The sequence below is a fragment of the Vulpes lagopus genome, chromosome 8, assembly GCF_018345385.1.
Source record: "Vulpes lagopus strain Blue_001 chromosome 8, ASM1834538v1, whole genome shotgun sequence".
Classification (NCBI taxonomy): Eukaryota; Metazoa; Chordata; class Mammalia; order Carnivora; family Canidae; genus Vulpes; species Vulpes lagopus.
In genome coordinates, this window is record NC_054831.1 from 70360718 (window position 1) to 70374988 (window position 14271).

The following is a 14271-nucleotide window of genomic DNA, read 5'->3' on the forward strand; positions in this document are numbered from 1 at the left end:
AATCTTCTAAAAAAAATAAAATAAATGGCATGTCTTTTTTTAAAAAAAAGTACAGATTGAAAAGGAAGAGGAATTTGAGAGATGCTTTGGAAGGAAAATAAACAGCTTAGCTAATGGGTTGGTGGATACGTATGGGTAAGGGAAAGGAGGATGCCCAGCATATGTTTCTGACTTTTGCAACTGCATAATTGTAAGTGGGTCCCACTCACTGAGATGGGGAACCCTGGAAGAGAACACGTTTGGAGTCAGTTAGAAAGGGAAGATTATGAGTTTGCTTTTGGTTATGTTGAATAAGAAAATGTTTGAGATGCCAAGGTTTTACTTAAGTGTTCAGATGTATGGGCTTTAGCTCAGAGAAGATATCTCGGCTAAAATACAAACTTCCATCACTCGCATATTGGTGACCATTATGCCATGGATGTGGATGGGATGCTTACATAGAGATGACAAAGAATATTCACTGAATTTTGGCTGTAAAGTTTAGGATATAGATAGAGTAGACTATGAGAGAAATGAATAGTTGGGTAAAGTTTTTCTTTTAAAATGGAAGACACTTGGTCATATTTAAAGGCCAGTGGAAGTGTACAGATACTGGGAGTCTGCAAGAGATGGTGGAGTAGGATGACCCTAAGGTCACCTTATCCCACAGATAAGTTATCTAGTTGTCTAGATAACACTCAGATCAGTGTAAATAGCCCCGGAAACAACCCCAAGACTGGTAGAAAAAAATCCATAACTAAATGTAGATAAGAGGCCATACTGAAGAGGGTAGCAAGGGTGAAGATGTGGTAGGGAGCTAACCAGACCCACAGGGCTGTCCTTGGGAGGAGGGACGCTGTACACATGGAGCAGGGAGAGAAACAGACTATCATGTCAGGGATCTGTCAGGGGCATGATGAATCCCTGTTACATTGGCTTTGAAAATCAGAGGGGCTGACTTCCATGAGTTCTTATAACTAGTGGGACTTAAAACCTGGAACTTTAAAAATCAGTGAGCTCAGCTCTGAGAAAGCCAAAAAGACAAGAGGAAACTGAGAGCACAATAAACAGCCCTGTGGAGATAACAGCATAGAAGCCGCAGCTTATAAAGGCTTGAGTTGAGTCAGACCAGCCATTTGTCAGAGGTGCAATAGCCCTGAACTGAAGGGTATTTTCCCCATTTCGTTTCCTGAGAAACTTCCATTGGTGGGCAGGTCCTGCAGTCAGACCAGCTGTCTGGCTCCAGCCCAGAGCTGCAGCCACAGTCTGACTGGTGTGTGTAGTTATCTTTCCTTCTCCCCAGGCCAGGAGCCACTGTGGATGGATGGGTCTAGAGGATATATTACTAGTGAAATAAGTCAGTCAGAGAAAAACAAATGCTGTATGATTTCACTCATATCTGGAATTTAAGAAACCAAACAAATGAACAAATTCTAAAAAGAGACAAACCCAAACACAGACTCTTAAGTATAAAGAATAAACTAATGGTTCCCAGAGGGAAGATGTGTGTGTCGGCGGGGGTGGGGGGGCAGGGAGAGTTAGTGAAACATGTGAAGGGGACTAAGAGTACACTTATTTTGACAAGCACTGAGTAATGTATAGAATTGTTGAATCCCTATATGGTACACCTGAAACTAATAGAACACTGTATGTCCACTATACTAAAAATAAAATAATACAAAACTACAAATATTTTTTTTAAAAGCCAATGGAAGAGACCCCAGAGATGAGTTTATGATAAAATTGTATGTGAAATTACTGTTAAGCTTAATTCATACATGTACACCTATGAACATCAAATAATTAACATTTTAAAATTATTTTGCAAATTGAAAAACTATATTTTATGCCACAGATAGTTATAAAAATCACATGTGTTTAAAATTTTTTTCTTCTAATACACTTGATTACATAATTTTTCCTCTCCTTAACTTAAAAATAATGTCTGATACTGATGATTTGCTTAAAAGTAGCCATACCAAGGAGATTTAGAAGCATTGTCTGTGATAGTTAATGTAGTTTTATTTAGGCTTAAGATTATAATGTTTATAGAAGCAGCTAAAGGAAACAAACAAAGGCAGTGTGTATGTAGGAGATGGGAAAGGGGTATTTAGCTTTAAACCAGAGAAAATTGGCAAATTCTGTAGACATTGTTCAGAAATTCATGTGTAAATATCATTGTCTTAATATTAGAACAATCATTTCAGACATAGTCATTGGGAACTATTTATGGCTGAATCTGATCGTTTTATTCCATTTGGACTTCAAACAGGCTGAATTATCAGTAAATCCCCAAAGAATAATTTGGCTTTAAAATTAATATTATTAAATGTTATTTTCTTGAAATCCTTTCTCCAGTTTTCTCCCAAAAACCATGAGATCACACTTGTCCCATCATAAATATGGGAATGCATGGAAATCGTCGTGGGAAATTACTGGGCATCTTTTAGATGTTTGACCCCCGCCTCCAGTGTGATCATGTTTCAAGACTTTTAATAATTACTTGTTTTGAGAGATATTAGTCAAATTTCTTACCATATCGTTGTTGGCAGCCATGGATTCCTTTTTCTTGCTCAAATTGTGGATCTCACTGGACCTCACTGCCTCCCATTGTCATAATTTTGTGCTCTGTGCATATATTTTACCATAAAAAATAGAGGTTATGTAATAGGTTATGTAATCCCTTCTTTTAACATAACTGATGGATTTCACAATCTATTAATTAAGTGATTTAGATTTAATCTGTATTTTGTGAGAACACAAATAGCCTTACTAGAATGCCAAAGGAGACCTTGGTTGTAATGCCAAATATCCTAATAGCAAAACTACATGACCTGAGAGAAAGCACTCATGCTCTCTGGGCTTCGGTTTCCTTACCTATAAGAAGTTATATTTTGGCTAGATGATCTCAAAGTTAGATGATGTTTCTTCTAGCCATGATGGTCCAGATTAAAAATTTAATCCATAAATTGTGACAACGGGTGTCTTTACTCAGATATTTTTCTCACTTGGAGGTAGAGGGAGTATGTATTGTGAAGGCATCGAGAAGACAGATAAAATTATGTAGTTCATCTTTGGTTCTTCTGTCAGAATGGAAAGCTCTCCCCAGCTGTAACCAGCCTCACCTTGCAGTTTGGCAGCTAGGAAAATTCATCATCAAAAATTCAAGCAATTCCATGATTATTTTCAAGGAAGTATATGTCATTCAGATGTTCTGTGTCTGCCCAGGGAGGCCCTGCCTCTTGCATTTATTCCACTAATGTATTAATTTGTTTGAACACAGGTCAGGTGATCACTGCCAGTATTGCTGATATCATTGCAAATTACTCATTCAAGGATATTCTAAGGAAATTGGCTCGAGAAAAACAGACGGACGTGGCTCCAGCTTCCTATGATGACAGTTACCTTGGTGAGAATTGTTGCTCAACACATATGTTGTTCCTCAAAAGGAAAACATATTAAATGTAGATGCAAATTGTATTCCTCGCTTATCTGATATTATACTGCAATTTATGCAAAATTTCTTTCCTTACCAGCTTAGAATGGACTTTCTGTTTGTTGAGCCATATTATAAGTCTTTTCTTTAGGTTCAGTCTATTTTATAGGCTTCCTAATAGAATCTTTCTTCAAACCCAACAACCATTTTTTTTATTTTAAAAATTTCAATAAATTAGATGGATACTGTTTTCACAGAATAAAACATTGGCCTCAGTCCCAAAGTCAATAGCTTATGTAGTGGAGGATTTTGATGGTTAGTTTAGGCTATAGTATGCAGTATGCAAACACTAATCATCACAGTGTCTTGCACATAAAATATTTTGCCAAGTGTAGATAGTATGAATTAGTAGGGCTGCCCAATGCTATAGGAGCAACATGCTGGCAGCACTTTCCAGTTTTTAGAGCAATGGTAAAAGACCTTCCAGTTCCTAGAATGTTGTCAAAATGCAGCTTATACAAACCATACATACAATGTTGCTGCACCACTGTTGTTTCCCGCTTTTGGAATAATATTGGCATTTTGATTGCTTGGTTAAATTAAGCAAACTGTGGGGCGCCTGGGTGGCTCAGTCGGTTAAGCATCTGACTCTTGATCTTGGCTCAAGTCATAATCTCAGAGTCTGGAGATGGAGTCCTGTGTCAGGCTCAGTATCAGTATGCTGAGAGTGGAATTTGCTTAAGATTCTCTCTCTCCTTCTTTCTCTCCCGCTCTCCACCCTTCCCCTCCCCCTGCTCTCTCTGTCTCTCTCTAAAAAAGAAAAAATTAAGCAAACTGTGGTTATGTTTTCACCTTACCTCACTTTAGAGCTAAGTGAAATTTGTGGGAAACCATCCTTAAGGAAATTAGGAATTAGACCTTCTTGATGATCAGAAATAGCAAAAGCTGAGCACAAAATATACCTTTCAGAGTATCATGTCTGATCCTGATGAATCAGTGACCTTAAAATGCAGTGGCCACCATTTACACTTGAAGGTGGATTATGAAGCATCCGTCAGAATCTGATTGTGTTGCCATGCCCAGAAGCAGCAGATCTATTATGCTTCCAGGATTTAGTACAGAACTGTTCATATTGGCCCCACTAATTTTTTCCCTTTGCAGAGTCCTCAAATTTTATGTTACAGTATTTGTTGATATTTCTGAGCAAAGCAGTAGTATGGTAATTCTTTCATGTTTCTAGACTTAGCTCATTTGTAAAGCCTTCAAACACGTGATTGGTTTTTCTTTTCTTTAACACAGGATATTCAGTTGCTGCTGGGGAATTTACTGGAGACTCTGAGCAAGGTGAGAGACATTATTGATTGTAAGTCATTTATAAAGTATGGGGAAAGGTAAGGTGACCTAAAAAGCCCTTTCATAAATGTAATTTTCTTTACTACACAAAATGTACAAATATGGGACCCCAGAATGTATATGATAATACATTATAGAAAAACCAACAAAATACACTTCAGCCCAGCTTTTTAAGTCTCAAAAAATTCCATAAGGCTGAATATCACTCTTTATTAAATCTAGTTAAGCAATAAAAACAATTCCAGTAATCCCATGTTATGCTATGCGTGAAAAAAAATTCAGGTGATTAAATGGCCTACACAAAAGACATGCTGTTAGTGATAGCTCAAATTTGAAAAATCAACATCTTCCGTCTTTATTTCAATATCTGGGATCTTATATTGGATATATCCATACCAAACTCCCCGCCAGACTCCAACCCAACATCTCCACATTATTTCCTTTTCCCCTTTGGACATGCTCAAGTCCAAAATAATGGAATGAATTAACCTCCTACAAAGCAGAAATTCACAGAGAATAAATATTCTTTATGCTGTGAGGTAGAGTTTGAAAGCAAGGTTTTTTTTTCTTTAAAAGAACAGTTTTATTTAAAATATAACCTAATTCTTAAAGGCCCTGTCTTTCATTTTTATTTTTTTCATCAAGATAACAAAAGACCATCTATTGTGGTAGTTAAAAGCATGGACTTTGTAGTTACACCACTTGAGTTTCAACCCTGACTTTGCCACTTGCCAGCTCTGTGACCTAGTTACATGACATCTTAGCATCTCCTTTTCTTAATTTCTAAAAGAGGGATGGTGTGATGATGGTAGTGATGATGACGATGATGGTGATGGTGGTGGTGATGATGATGATGATGATAACGATGATGATGAGGAGGAGGATGGTAATGTGACGATAAGGATGGTAATGGTGATGATGTTGATGATGATGATGCTGCTGCTGACGATAATGATGATAATTATAATAATGATGATGACAACAATGAAAACAATAGTGGTACCTATATCACAAGATTCTATGAGGATCAAATGAGCTAATCCTGTTTGTTCATGAAACAGTAGAATTAGCTATAATAATAAATAACCCTTGGGTTAGGAACCATCAGAGACAAAATTGAAAAGTAGTATCTTATAATCACTCAGTGATTTAGCAAAGACCACTATAAAATATGCCAAATTATTTTAAACATGGCATTAAACTCTTAGAAAGTTCCCTAGTAGAGCCTTTAGTCTTGACTCATGGAAATTAACAGGGATACATGACAGCACATCACAGGGAAAGATGGTAGGAGATCACAGTGATTTTCCATCAGATCACAGAAATATCTAGATGGATCCAAGTTTTATTTTTTTTTATTTTTTATTTTTTAGGTTTTATTTTTTAAAATTTTTTATAATAAGTTTATTTTTTATTGGTGTTCAATTTACCAACATACAGAATAATACCCAGTGCTCATCCCATCAAGTGCCCCCCTCAGTGCCCGTCACCCATTCACCCCCACCCCCCGCCCTCCTCCCCTTCCACCACCCCTAGTTCATTTCCCAGAGTTAGGAGTCTTTATGTTCTGTCTCCCTTTCTGATATTTCCCACACATTTCTTCTCCCTTCCCTTATATTCCCTTTCACTATTATTTATATTCCCCAAATGAATGAGAACATATAATGTTTGTCCTTCTCCAATTGACTTACTAGATGGATCCAAGTTTTAAATGATTTGTGAATATGTAAAGGCATTATCAGAGATCATGATCCATTTATCAGACCACACTGAGTCTCAAACTAACCGTGTTCACTACTTACTTAAGTGGACTGGAAGGAGTTGGAATTCTACGTAATGTGCTCTAGGTGAGAGATCCTTAATATGGGATCCTTGGACTCTGAGTGATACATGGATGGACTTCATGGGATTTGAACTCCTAGAAATTATATGCAAGGTTTTGCTGTATGTGAACTTTTCCAGTGAGAGGATCCATAACTTCCATCTACTTCCCAAGTGTGTTTATGACTCAAAAAGGTTAAGATCTTTTGTTCTTGTTTTAGAGTCTGATGTAGTGAGCTAAAACCAAGAAAGTGATCTGGCCAATCCTAGTAGATATGAATGCTTACTTTTTAGAGGTTAAACAGTAGAATATTATAGAGCATGTGGCTCCCTGTCTAGTGGGTAGAAGACATTTGATAGACACTGGCTTCCCTTCTGCTTCTTGATGAGGTTGACGCCTGGGTCATGTATTTCGAGGCCAGGTATCTAACTTTTACCTCCATGTATTATTGATATTAAGAGAAAGTTTACCATGAGTAAGTGGAATGGATCTAAGAAAAGTCACTTATTTTCCTTCCTAATTGAATACTTTTGTAGTTGAGTGATAGTTCTAATTTGCCTTACACTCTAAATAATTTCATCATCTTGATCACTTTTAAATAATTGTGAACATTCTTAATCAATATTTACTTGTAATAACTCCTAGCATTGTGGCCATGTGAAGTTGCAGGCTCCAGTGTTACTGAGTGTAATAGTTGTTTTCTTTTAAACGAAATTCTGTGTTTGTAGGATGCTTAGTAGTGGCTGTCATCTATCTCAAATGGGAGAGGCAGTCTTTTCTGGTTGATAGGTATGATCCTGGAATCAGTCAACTTCATTATATCTGATGGCGATTTGCTGCTAGATGCCAATGTAATTCATACCAAATAAACGTTATTGAAAACCGAGGAATGTGCTTCCAGTTCTGACACCGTTCCTGGGAACCTATCCACATAGCTTAGTTCTTCTGAGCCTAATTGTATTCTTCAAGGACATGTTTCACCCTCCCTCCTGTTGCTATACTTGAGCAGTCCCTGCTCCTGTATGAAGTCAACCTCTCTACTTTGCACTAGGCTTCATTCCCTCTCAAAGAAGGAACTCCAGCCATTCCTTATTCTTTATCTGCATCATCAATTTTTGGGGAAAAATTTACATACAAGCACACTGTTATTTCCCATATGTTGAAGAGAAAATTTCTTATTCCACTTCCCCCTCCAGCAAGCATCTGTCTTCTCTGCTTCAAAAGAGCTGTCACTCTTCTCTGCCTGCATCTCTGCCAGTTCCACTGTACCCCTCCTCTTAAACTCACTGCTCAGCTGAAACAGCTTTTGTCAAGCAAACCAGAGGCTTCATGAAGCTCATCTTCCTTGACTATCAGGAGCATTTGACAGAGTTCATCATTCCCTCCTCATTTCTTCACTCGATTACCCAGACCCTGGAAGCTCCTTCTCCACCTCTTTTAATGTTTCCCCTTTAATTTCTCACATCTCGTGGAAGCATCCCAGGATTAAATATATGGACTGTTTCCTTCCTCTTTGAGTTTTGGTAATTTCATCCAGTCTCACGTATTTTCCCAGCTTCTACTGAATTCAGGTTCATGGTACTTCTCCAGATTACACTGAATTCTAGGTTCAGGGATACATGTTCTAAGATCTAGCACCTCAAGCTCCATACTCAGCATCTCTATTTGAATGGCTCTCTGAAACTTAAATGTTCTCGTGAGCAAATTCATGACCTTCCCCCTGAAACATGGTCTACCCTCCAACAGCTTCATCCCAGTAAGTGACAATGCCATCCTCCCAGTTGCTCAAGCCAAATTTGTTGGAAGTCAGCCTTGGATTGTGTTCTTTATCTCACATCCTATCTATATCCAATTCATGAGTAAATCCTATTAACCAAACTCTCAAAATATGACCAGAATCTGACCATTTCTCACCTCCTGCACAGCTTCTACTCTGATCCAAGTTCTCCAACTTTATTGCAGTAGACTCCTACCCAGTCTCTCTGCTTTTTCACTTGGCCTCCTGTAGTCTGCTCTAAATCCAGTAGCCAAAATGGTCTCTTAGAAACAAAAGTCAGATTGTGTAACTTTTTTTATCCTGTGATTTTTCAATTTATTCAGCCTGAAATCCAAGTCTTGACAATGACCTGAGAGACTCCATTCATGAGGCTGTTAGTTACTTTGATCTCATCCTCTACCCTTTTACTTCTCACTTCCTCTCCCCCAGCCTCTGTGATCTCTTTACTAGTCTTTGAATGTTCCAGAAACACTTCTACCTCAGGACCTTTGCACTTGCCATTCTTTCTGACTAGAACATACTTTTCCCACTTCTCCACAATATTTACAGCCTCACTTTCTTCAATCTTTGCTCCAGTGTCACTTTCTTGCCACATCCTTTCCTGATAATTGTGCCCTAATAAGCCATAAATCCTTCTCCATCCCACCTCTAGCACTCCCTGTACCATTTTGCTACTTGTTTTTTCTTACTATATTTTCCCCTTCAGATACACTATTTCATTGACTCTGCTTTTTAAATTGACTGTTTCTTCCAACCAGAGTATAAGCTCTGTGAAAGTAGGGAACTTTGTCCATCTTGCTCACTACTGTATACTCCATTTACCTATAAATATTTGTTAATTGAATGAATGGATTTACTACTGAAAAGTCCAACATCTAACCCCAAATGAATCTTCACTGATTATTAAAGCTAGTAGCATAAGCACACAACTCTGCTAGGACACAGCACACCAGATATAGTTGATGCTAGAACTTGTGCTATACCTTTCAGGGCAGGATGAGGAAATTTAAATGGAAGGGGATTCTCTTCTAGGCCCTTCCTGTTTAAATTAAACTAGATTTTTAAGCTCAGTGAATCAAAGGATAGTTTAGAATTATAGAAACAAGAGCTGAAAGATCTTTGATAATTAGTGATTCCAATATCCCAGGTATACAGCAGGCCCAAGAAAAAAATCAGTAGCTTCTGAATCTAGAGCCAGATCATAGTGCAATGAGTTATATGGACCTTTTCCCTCAGGTGTGCCTCTTCTGTTTCTATTAGTGAAGCTCTCTTTCTGGGGGACCCTTAGCTGCCAGGTCACCTGCTAATTCTGCTACCAGCAAACAGTTCCAAGGGGCCCAGACTCAGGTCATTTCTGATGGATTTTCTTTAGGTAACATGAATTGTTTTAACATGTTTAACATGACAGAAGCTGTACTTTTTACCCTAATACAAAAGATGTCGCCACAGTGAAAGCTGGTAAAAGCAGAGTAAGAGGTTTAACTTACAAGTCACATGCAGAGCTGAGAGGCCAGGCTTATGCTATGCAGGCAAAAACACGTGGAGACTGGTGATAAAGACGGGTAAATCTCACAGTATGACTTTTGTTCTGTTTTCCATAGTCTGTAACAGAAGCAAAAGCAAACGCAGAACCATGACTTCACACTTCCAGCTCCCCACATGACAGTTACTCACCTAAAAAGCACTATTTTTAACTGATTTGTTGGATAGCTTTAAAATACATGTAATCCCCCTTCTACATGACTATGTTTATCCCTAGAACTGGTTGCTGGCGTTCCAAGAGGAGCACAGAATTTTGGATATGTGAGTACAAAGGATGCATTGTTGGAATATTTTCTTAAATATGTGAAGAAATGTTTCATTTCATTCAACTTTTAAATGATTTAAAATGCCTTTTAATAGTGAGCCCCTACAGATCTGTGCATGTTTGCTTACTAAAAAGGAAGGAGAACAAGTGAAGCTAGATTTTTTTTCTCATCTTTGTACAGGATCAGCTACAGAGTTTGTGGGACCCAGTGCAAAATGAAGATAAAGGGCTTTTTGTTCAAAATTATTAAGAATTTCAGGATAGCAGCAGCTGGGCATTAAACCAAGGGTGGGGCCCAGTTGAACATAGGGACCTGTGTGGCTCCGCAGGTCACACCCATGAAGCCAGCATGATCCTTATGCATAATCTAGGAATAATTGTAGAGGATACTGTTGCCGATGCACTCAGCATTTTAATATGCCTCATATGGTAGAAATGAGAAAATCAATTGTTATTGCACTAGTGTATCAATTTCCTGAGACTGCCACAACAAACTACTACAAAGTGGGTGGCTTAAAACAATATAAAATTATTTTTTCACAGTTCAAGAGACCAGAGTCTGAAATCCAAGTGTCAGGCAGGTCACACCTCCTGCAGTGCATCTAGCAGGGGATCCTTCTTATCTATTCTGGCTTCAGGTGACCAAGGCCTTTTTTTGGTGTGTGTCAGCATGACTCCACTCTCTGCCTCTGTCCTCAGATGGCCTTCACCCATCTGCATCTGTGTGTGTCCTCTCCTTTCTTATGAGGACATCAGTCATTGGATATAAGGTGCACCCTAAATCCAGGATGATTTCATTTCAAGTTCCTTAATGTATTTCATCTACAGAGACCCTATTTCCAAATAAGGTCACCTTCTGACATTCTGGGCGACATGAATTTTGGAGGGAAACTATTCAGACCCATTATAACTAGTTACCATAAAATTAGGAGAAGAAAATCAAGAGATGTTCTGAAAAGAAAAAGTTGTATTTTAAATAATGTTTATTCTTTAAAAAGTCTAGTGAATGTAATATCTGCAGATTTTAGGTTGACTGAATAGAATTAAAAGTAATATTTTTGCTATATGGATAACATTTTAAATTTCCACCTTTTTTTTTTTTTTTGCAAAGAGCCATGATCATCAGTTTCTCATAATAACAAACACAGAACCAAATTTAGACAAAATTAGATTAGATCAATTAGGTGGCCATCAGGTTAATTGCTCTCAGTGTTCAATTGAATTCAATTTCTATTTTCCCTTTCCAGATTCGTAAGCATGTATTTTAATTTGATAGTATTACAGGCTTACCCGGAGAAAAAAGTTCAATTGGATTTTTTTAAGATCATTCTTATGGGATTACATTTTTGTTTTACATATAGTTAACTATTAACTACTCTTCCCCAAAATTTAAAAATGATTTCAGTTGTAACTTAAAATAGTTTTTTTTTCTCCAATTCTGTCAAATGATGTAACCTATCTACTTTCTGTGATTTCAGGTTTCAATCATTAACTCTACAGATATGACTTTCATTCAGAATTTCACTGGCGAACAGGTAAAGACCTTTGAATATCAAACAATGTCACTCAATACTATTAGTGAATTGCAATATTCATATAATTTATTCATTTATAAAATAGGTGTTCACCGAGCACCTACTCTGTACTGGGCACTGGTCTAGGCATTGGGAATATAAACATAAATCAGACAAGACCCCAGCTCTCATGCAGCAGTGTCACTAACTCCTAGGATCTGAGAACAATCCCGTTCTGCTATAGGCCTGTATGTAGTGTGCCTGGTGATTGAGTTCTGGGGACCTGCCTTCCCTCTGAGAAGAAGCAGTATTCTTCTCAGCCCCGCTGTATTGGTCAAAGTCAAAGGGCTTATCCTCTCCCCAACATTATGTGGAGGTTGACAAGTTATCTGGTTCTGGTACCTTCTTCCCAGGGACTAGATGTTCTTCTTCACCCACTGTCACTGGCAGAGATCTTATTATGTTTTTGTTTTTGTTTTTGTTTTAGAGATCTTATTATGAATGAGGGAAGTGCCTGTCACTCTCCTAACCGAATATGGCCTAAGGTCATACTTTACCCACCACCTTGAGTTTTCCAGGGTACTGTAACCTGTTGAGATTTGCCACATTTCTTTAAACAATGAATGTGGTGTGGCCATCTAAGGAAGCCAGTCATCAATTGAATCAGTTTCTCTGGGCAACCCATATTCTCTTTTAGCCAGAAACCCACACTGCTGAACTTCTAAGAAGCCTCACATGTGAATCTGGCTAAGTTACATCATGGCCTTCTGGATGGTGGTTTCAGACCCTTAGATGCTCCCCTCATCGCTAGGGACATAGATTTGGAATAATGTATTTGTCAAGCAATTTTGATTAATAGAGTTTCCTAATGAACACAGAGCATGTTTGACATCATAACCCCCCTGCCCCCACCAAATCGGGGCTTTAGTCTATCCGTTACTCTGCAATTTTCAACAAAGCATTTAACAATCCTTCATGATACTCTTGTGGTTAACATGGAGAAGTAAGGCTGGGACAATAGTGAAATTGGATGAACTTACAAAATTTGAACTATTCTCAAGTGATGGTAATTAATGGTTTACTGAAAATCTGGCAAGACATTTCTTTTGCCCAAATCTGTTTCACATTTTTATCATTAGAAGCTCTTTAAACATTATTAGATTTGGCCTTTCTTTAACTTCTCGTCCTCCATGCCTCCTACTTCTTCAGTCTTGAATCTCAGCATTTAATACATAAATGATGAAATTCCTCTGAGTGAAGGCCACACAATGTCACACCAGAAGTAAGAATTTCACTGTATATGTTTGGAATAGAGAAGAGAGGTGGGAGAACTGAATTATTATTGCGCCATTAACTTGTGTATTCATTCCCTCTGCAAAGAGCATTTGGCACCCAGTAACTATATCTTAGTCTTCAGAATAATAAAATGCCATAGATTGGGTGGCTAAAAAACCCAAATGTTTATTTCTCACAGTTCTGGAAAACTGGGAAGCCCAGAATCAAGAGGTAGTCAGATTCAGTATCTGCTGAGAGCTGGCTTCCTGATTCATAAAGATGGCCATATTCTTGGGTCCTCACATGGTGAAAGGAGGGCTAGAGAGCTTTCTGGGGTCTCTTTTATAAGGGCACTAACCCCATTCATGAAAACTCCATCCTCAGGACCTAATCACTTCTCAAAGGCCCCACCTCCTAATACCATCATATTGGGAGTTAGGATCAATCTTTGAATTTGGGGAAGGGAGGGACACTAACATTCAGTCTAAAGCAACTCTCTATGTTTGGAATAGAGAAAAGAGGTACGAGAATTTAATTATTGCATGACACTTGTTAACTCAAGTATTAATTCTCTCTGCAAAGAGTATCGGGCACCTGGCACCCACTCTGAGCTGGACCCGAGTCAGGCAGTGGAGACACAAAAGTGAACAACACAGACCAGTGCCTTCTGTAAAGGACACCTTCTAGTGGATTGTAGACTGATTACATTAGAACATGATGGGAAGCTAAGTCATTAAATGCTAAAATATGGAACCAAAACATCTTGATAAGTTCAAACTATGGGCTGAATCTGAAAAGATGATAAATGTTGGAAACATAGCTTGAAAAAACAAAAAATTTAAGAGCTAGAATGTGGCTTCCTAGCTATACTAAAAAAAAAAAAAAGACTTAGAAACCTTATTTGACAATGAACTCAATATGAATTGATACTGAGACATAGTTTCCCTTGAAATTAACACCCTTTTTGAGCAGCCCAGGTGGCTCAGTGGTTTAGCGCCACCTTCAGCCCAGGGCCTGATCCTGGAGACCCAGGATCGAGTCCCACATCGGGCTTCCTGCATGGAGCCTGCTTCTCCCTCTGCCTATGTCTCTGCCTCTCTCTCTCTCTGAATAAATAAAAAATATATATATTCAGAAAAAATAAAACCCTTTTTATGCTTCCATAATATAAAAAGCCCAAACCAAATAATGTAATCCTACTTAATTCTTCTCCGGGCAATGTGTTCATGGGGTGTCATCTTTTCTTTGGTATGACTTGTGGTATCTCTAAGAAAGAGAGACCATGATGGTGAGTCAGATACAAATATG

The 14271-nt window shown here is 38.1% G+C and overlaps 1 protein-coding gene across 1 annotated transcript in view; it reads left to right on the plus strand.

Annotated features, from left to right (window-relative positions):
- Positions 1 to 14271, plus strand: part of ITGA8 (integrin subunit alpha 8) — a 168145-nt gene that overhangs the window by 35550 nt on the left and 118324 nt on the right. The window contains exons 7-10 of the mRNA XM_041767597.1: positions 3263 to 3388; positions 4715 to 4759; positions 10127 to 10170; positions 11653 to 11709. Coding sequence (XP_041623531.1) covers positions 3263 to 3388; positions 4715 to 4759; positions 10127 to 10170; positions 11653 to 11709 — 272 coding nt within the window. The remainder of the gene's footprint in view (positions 1 to 3262; positions 3389 to 4714; positions 4760 to 10126; positions 10171 to 11652; positions 11710 to 14271) is intronic.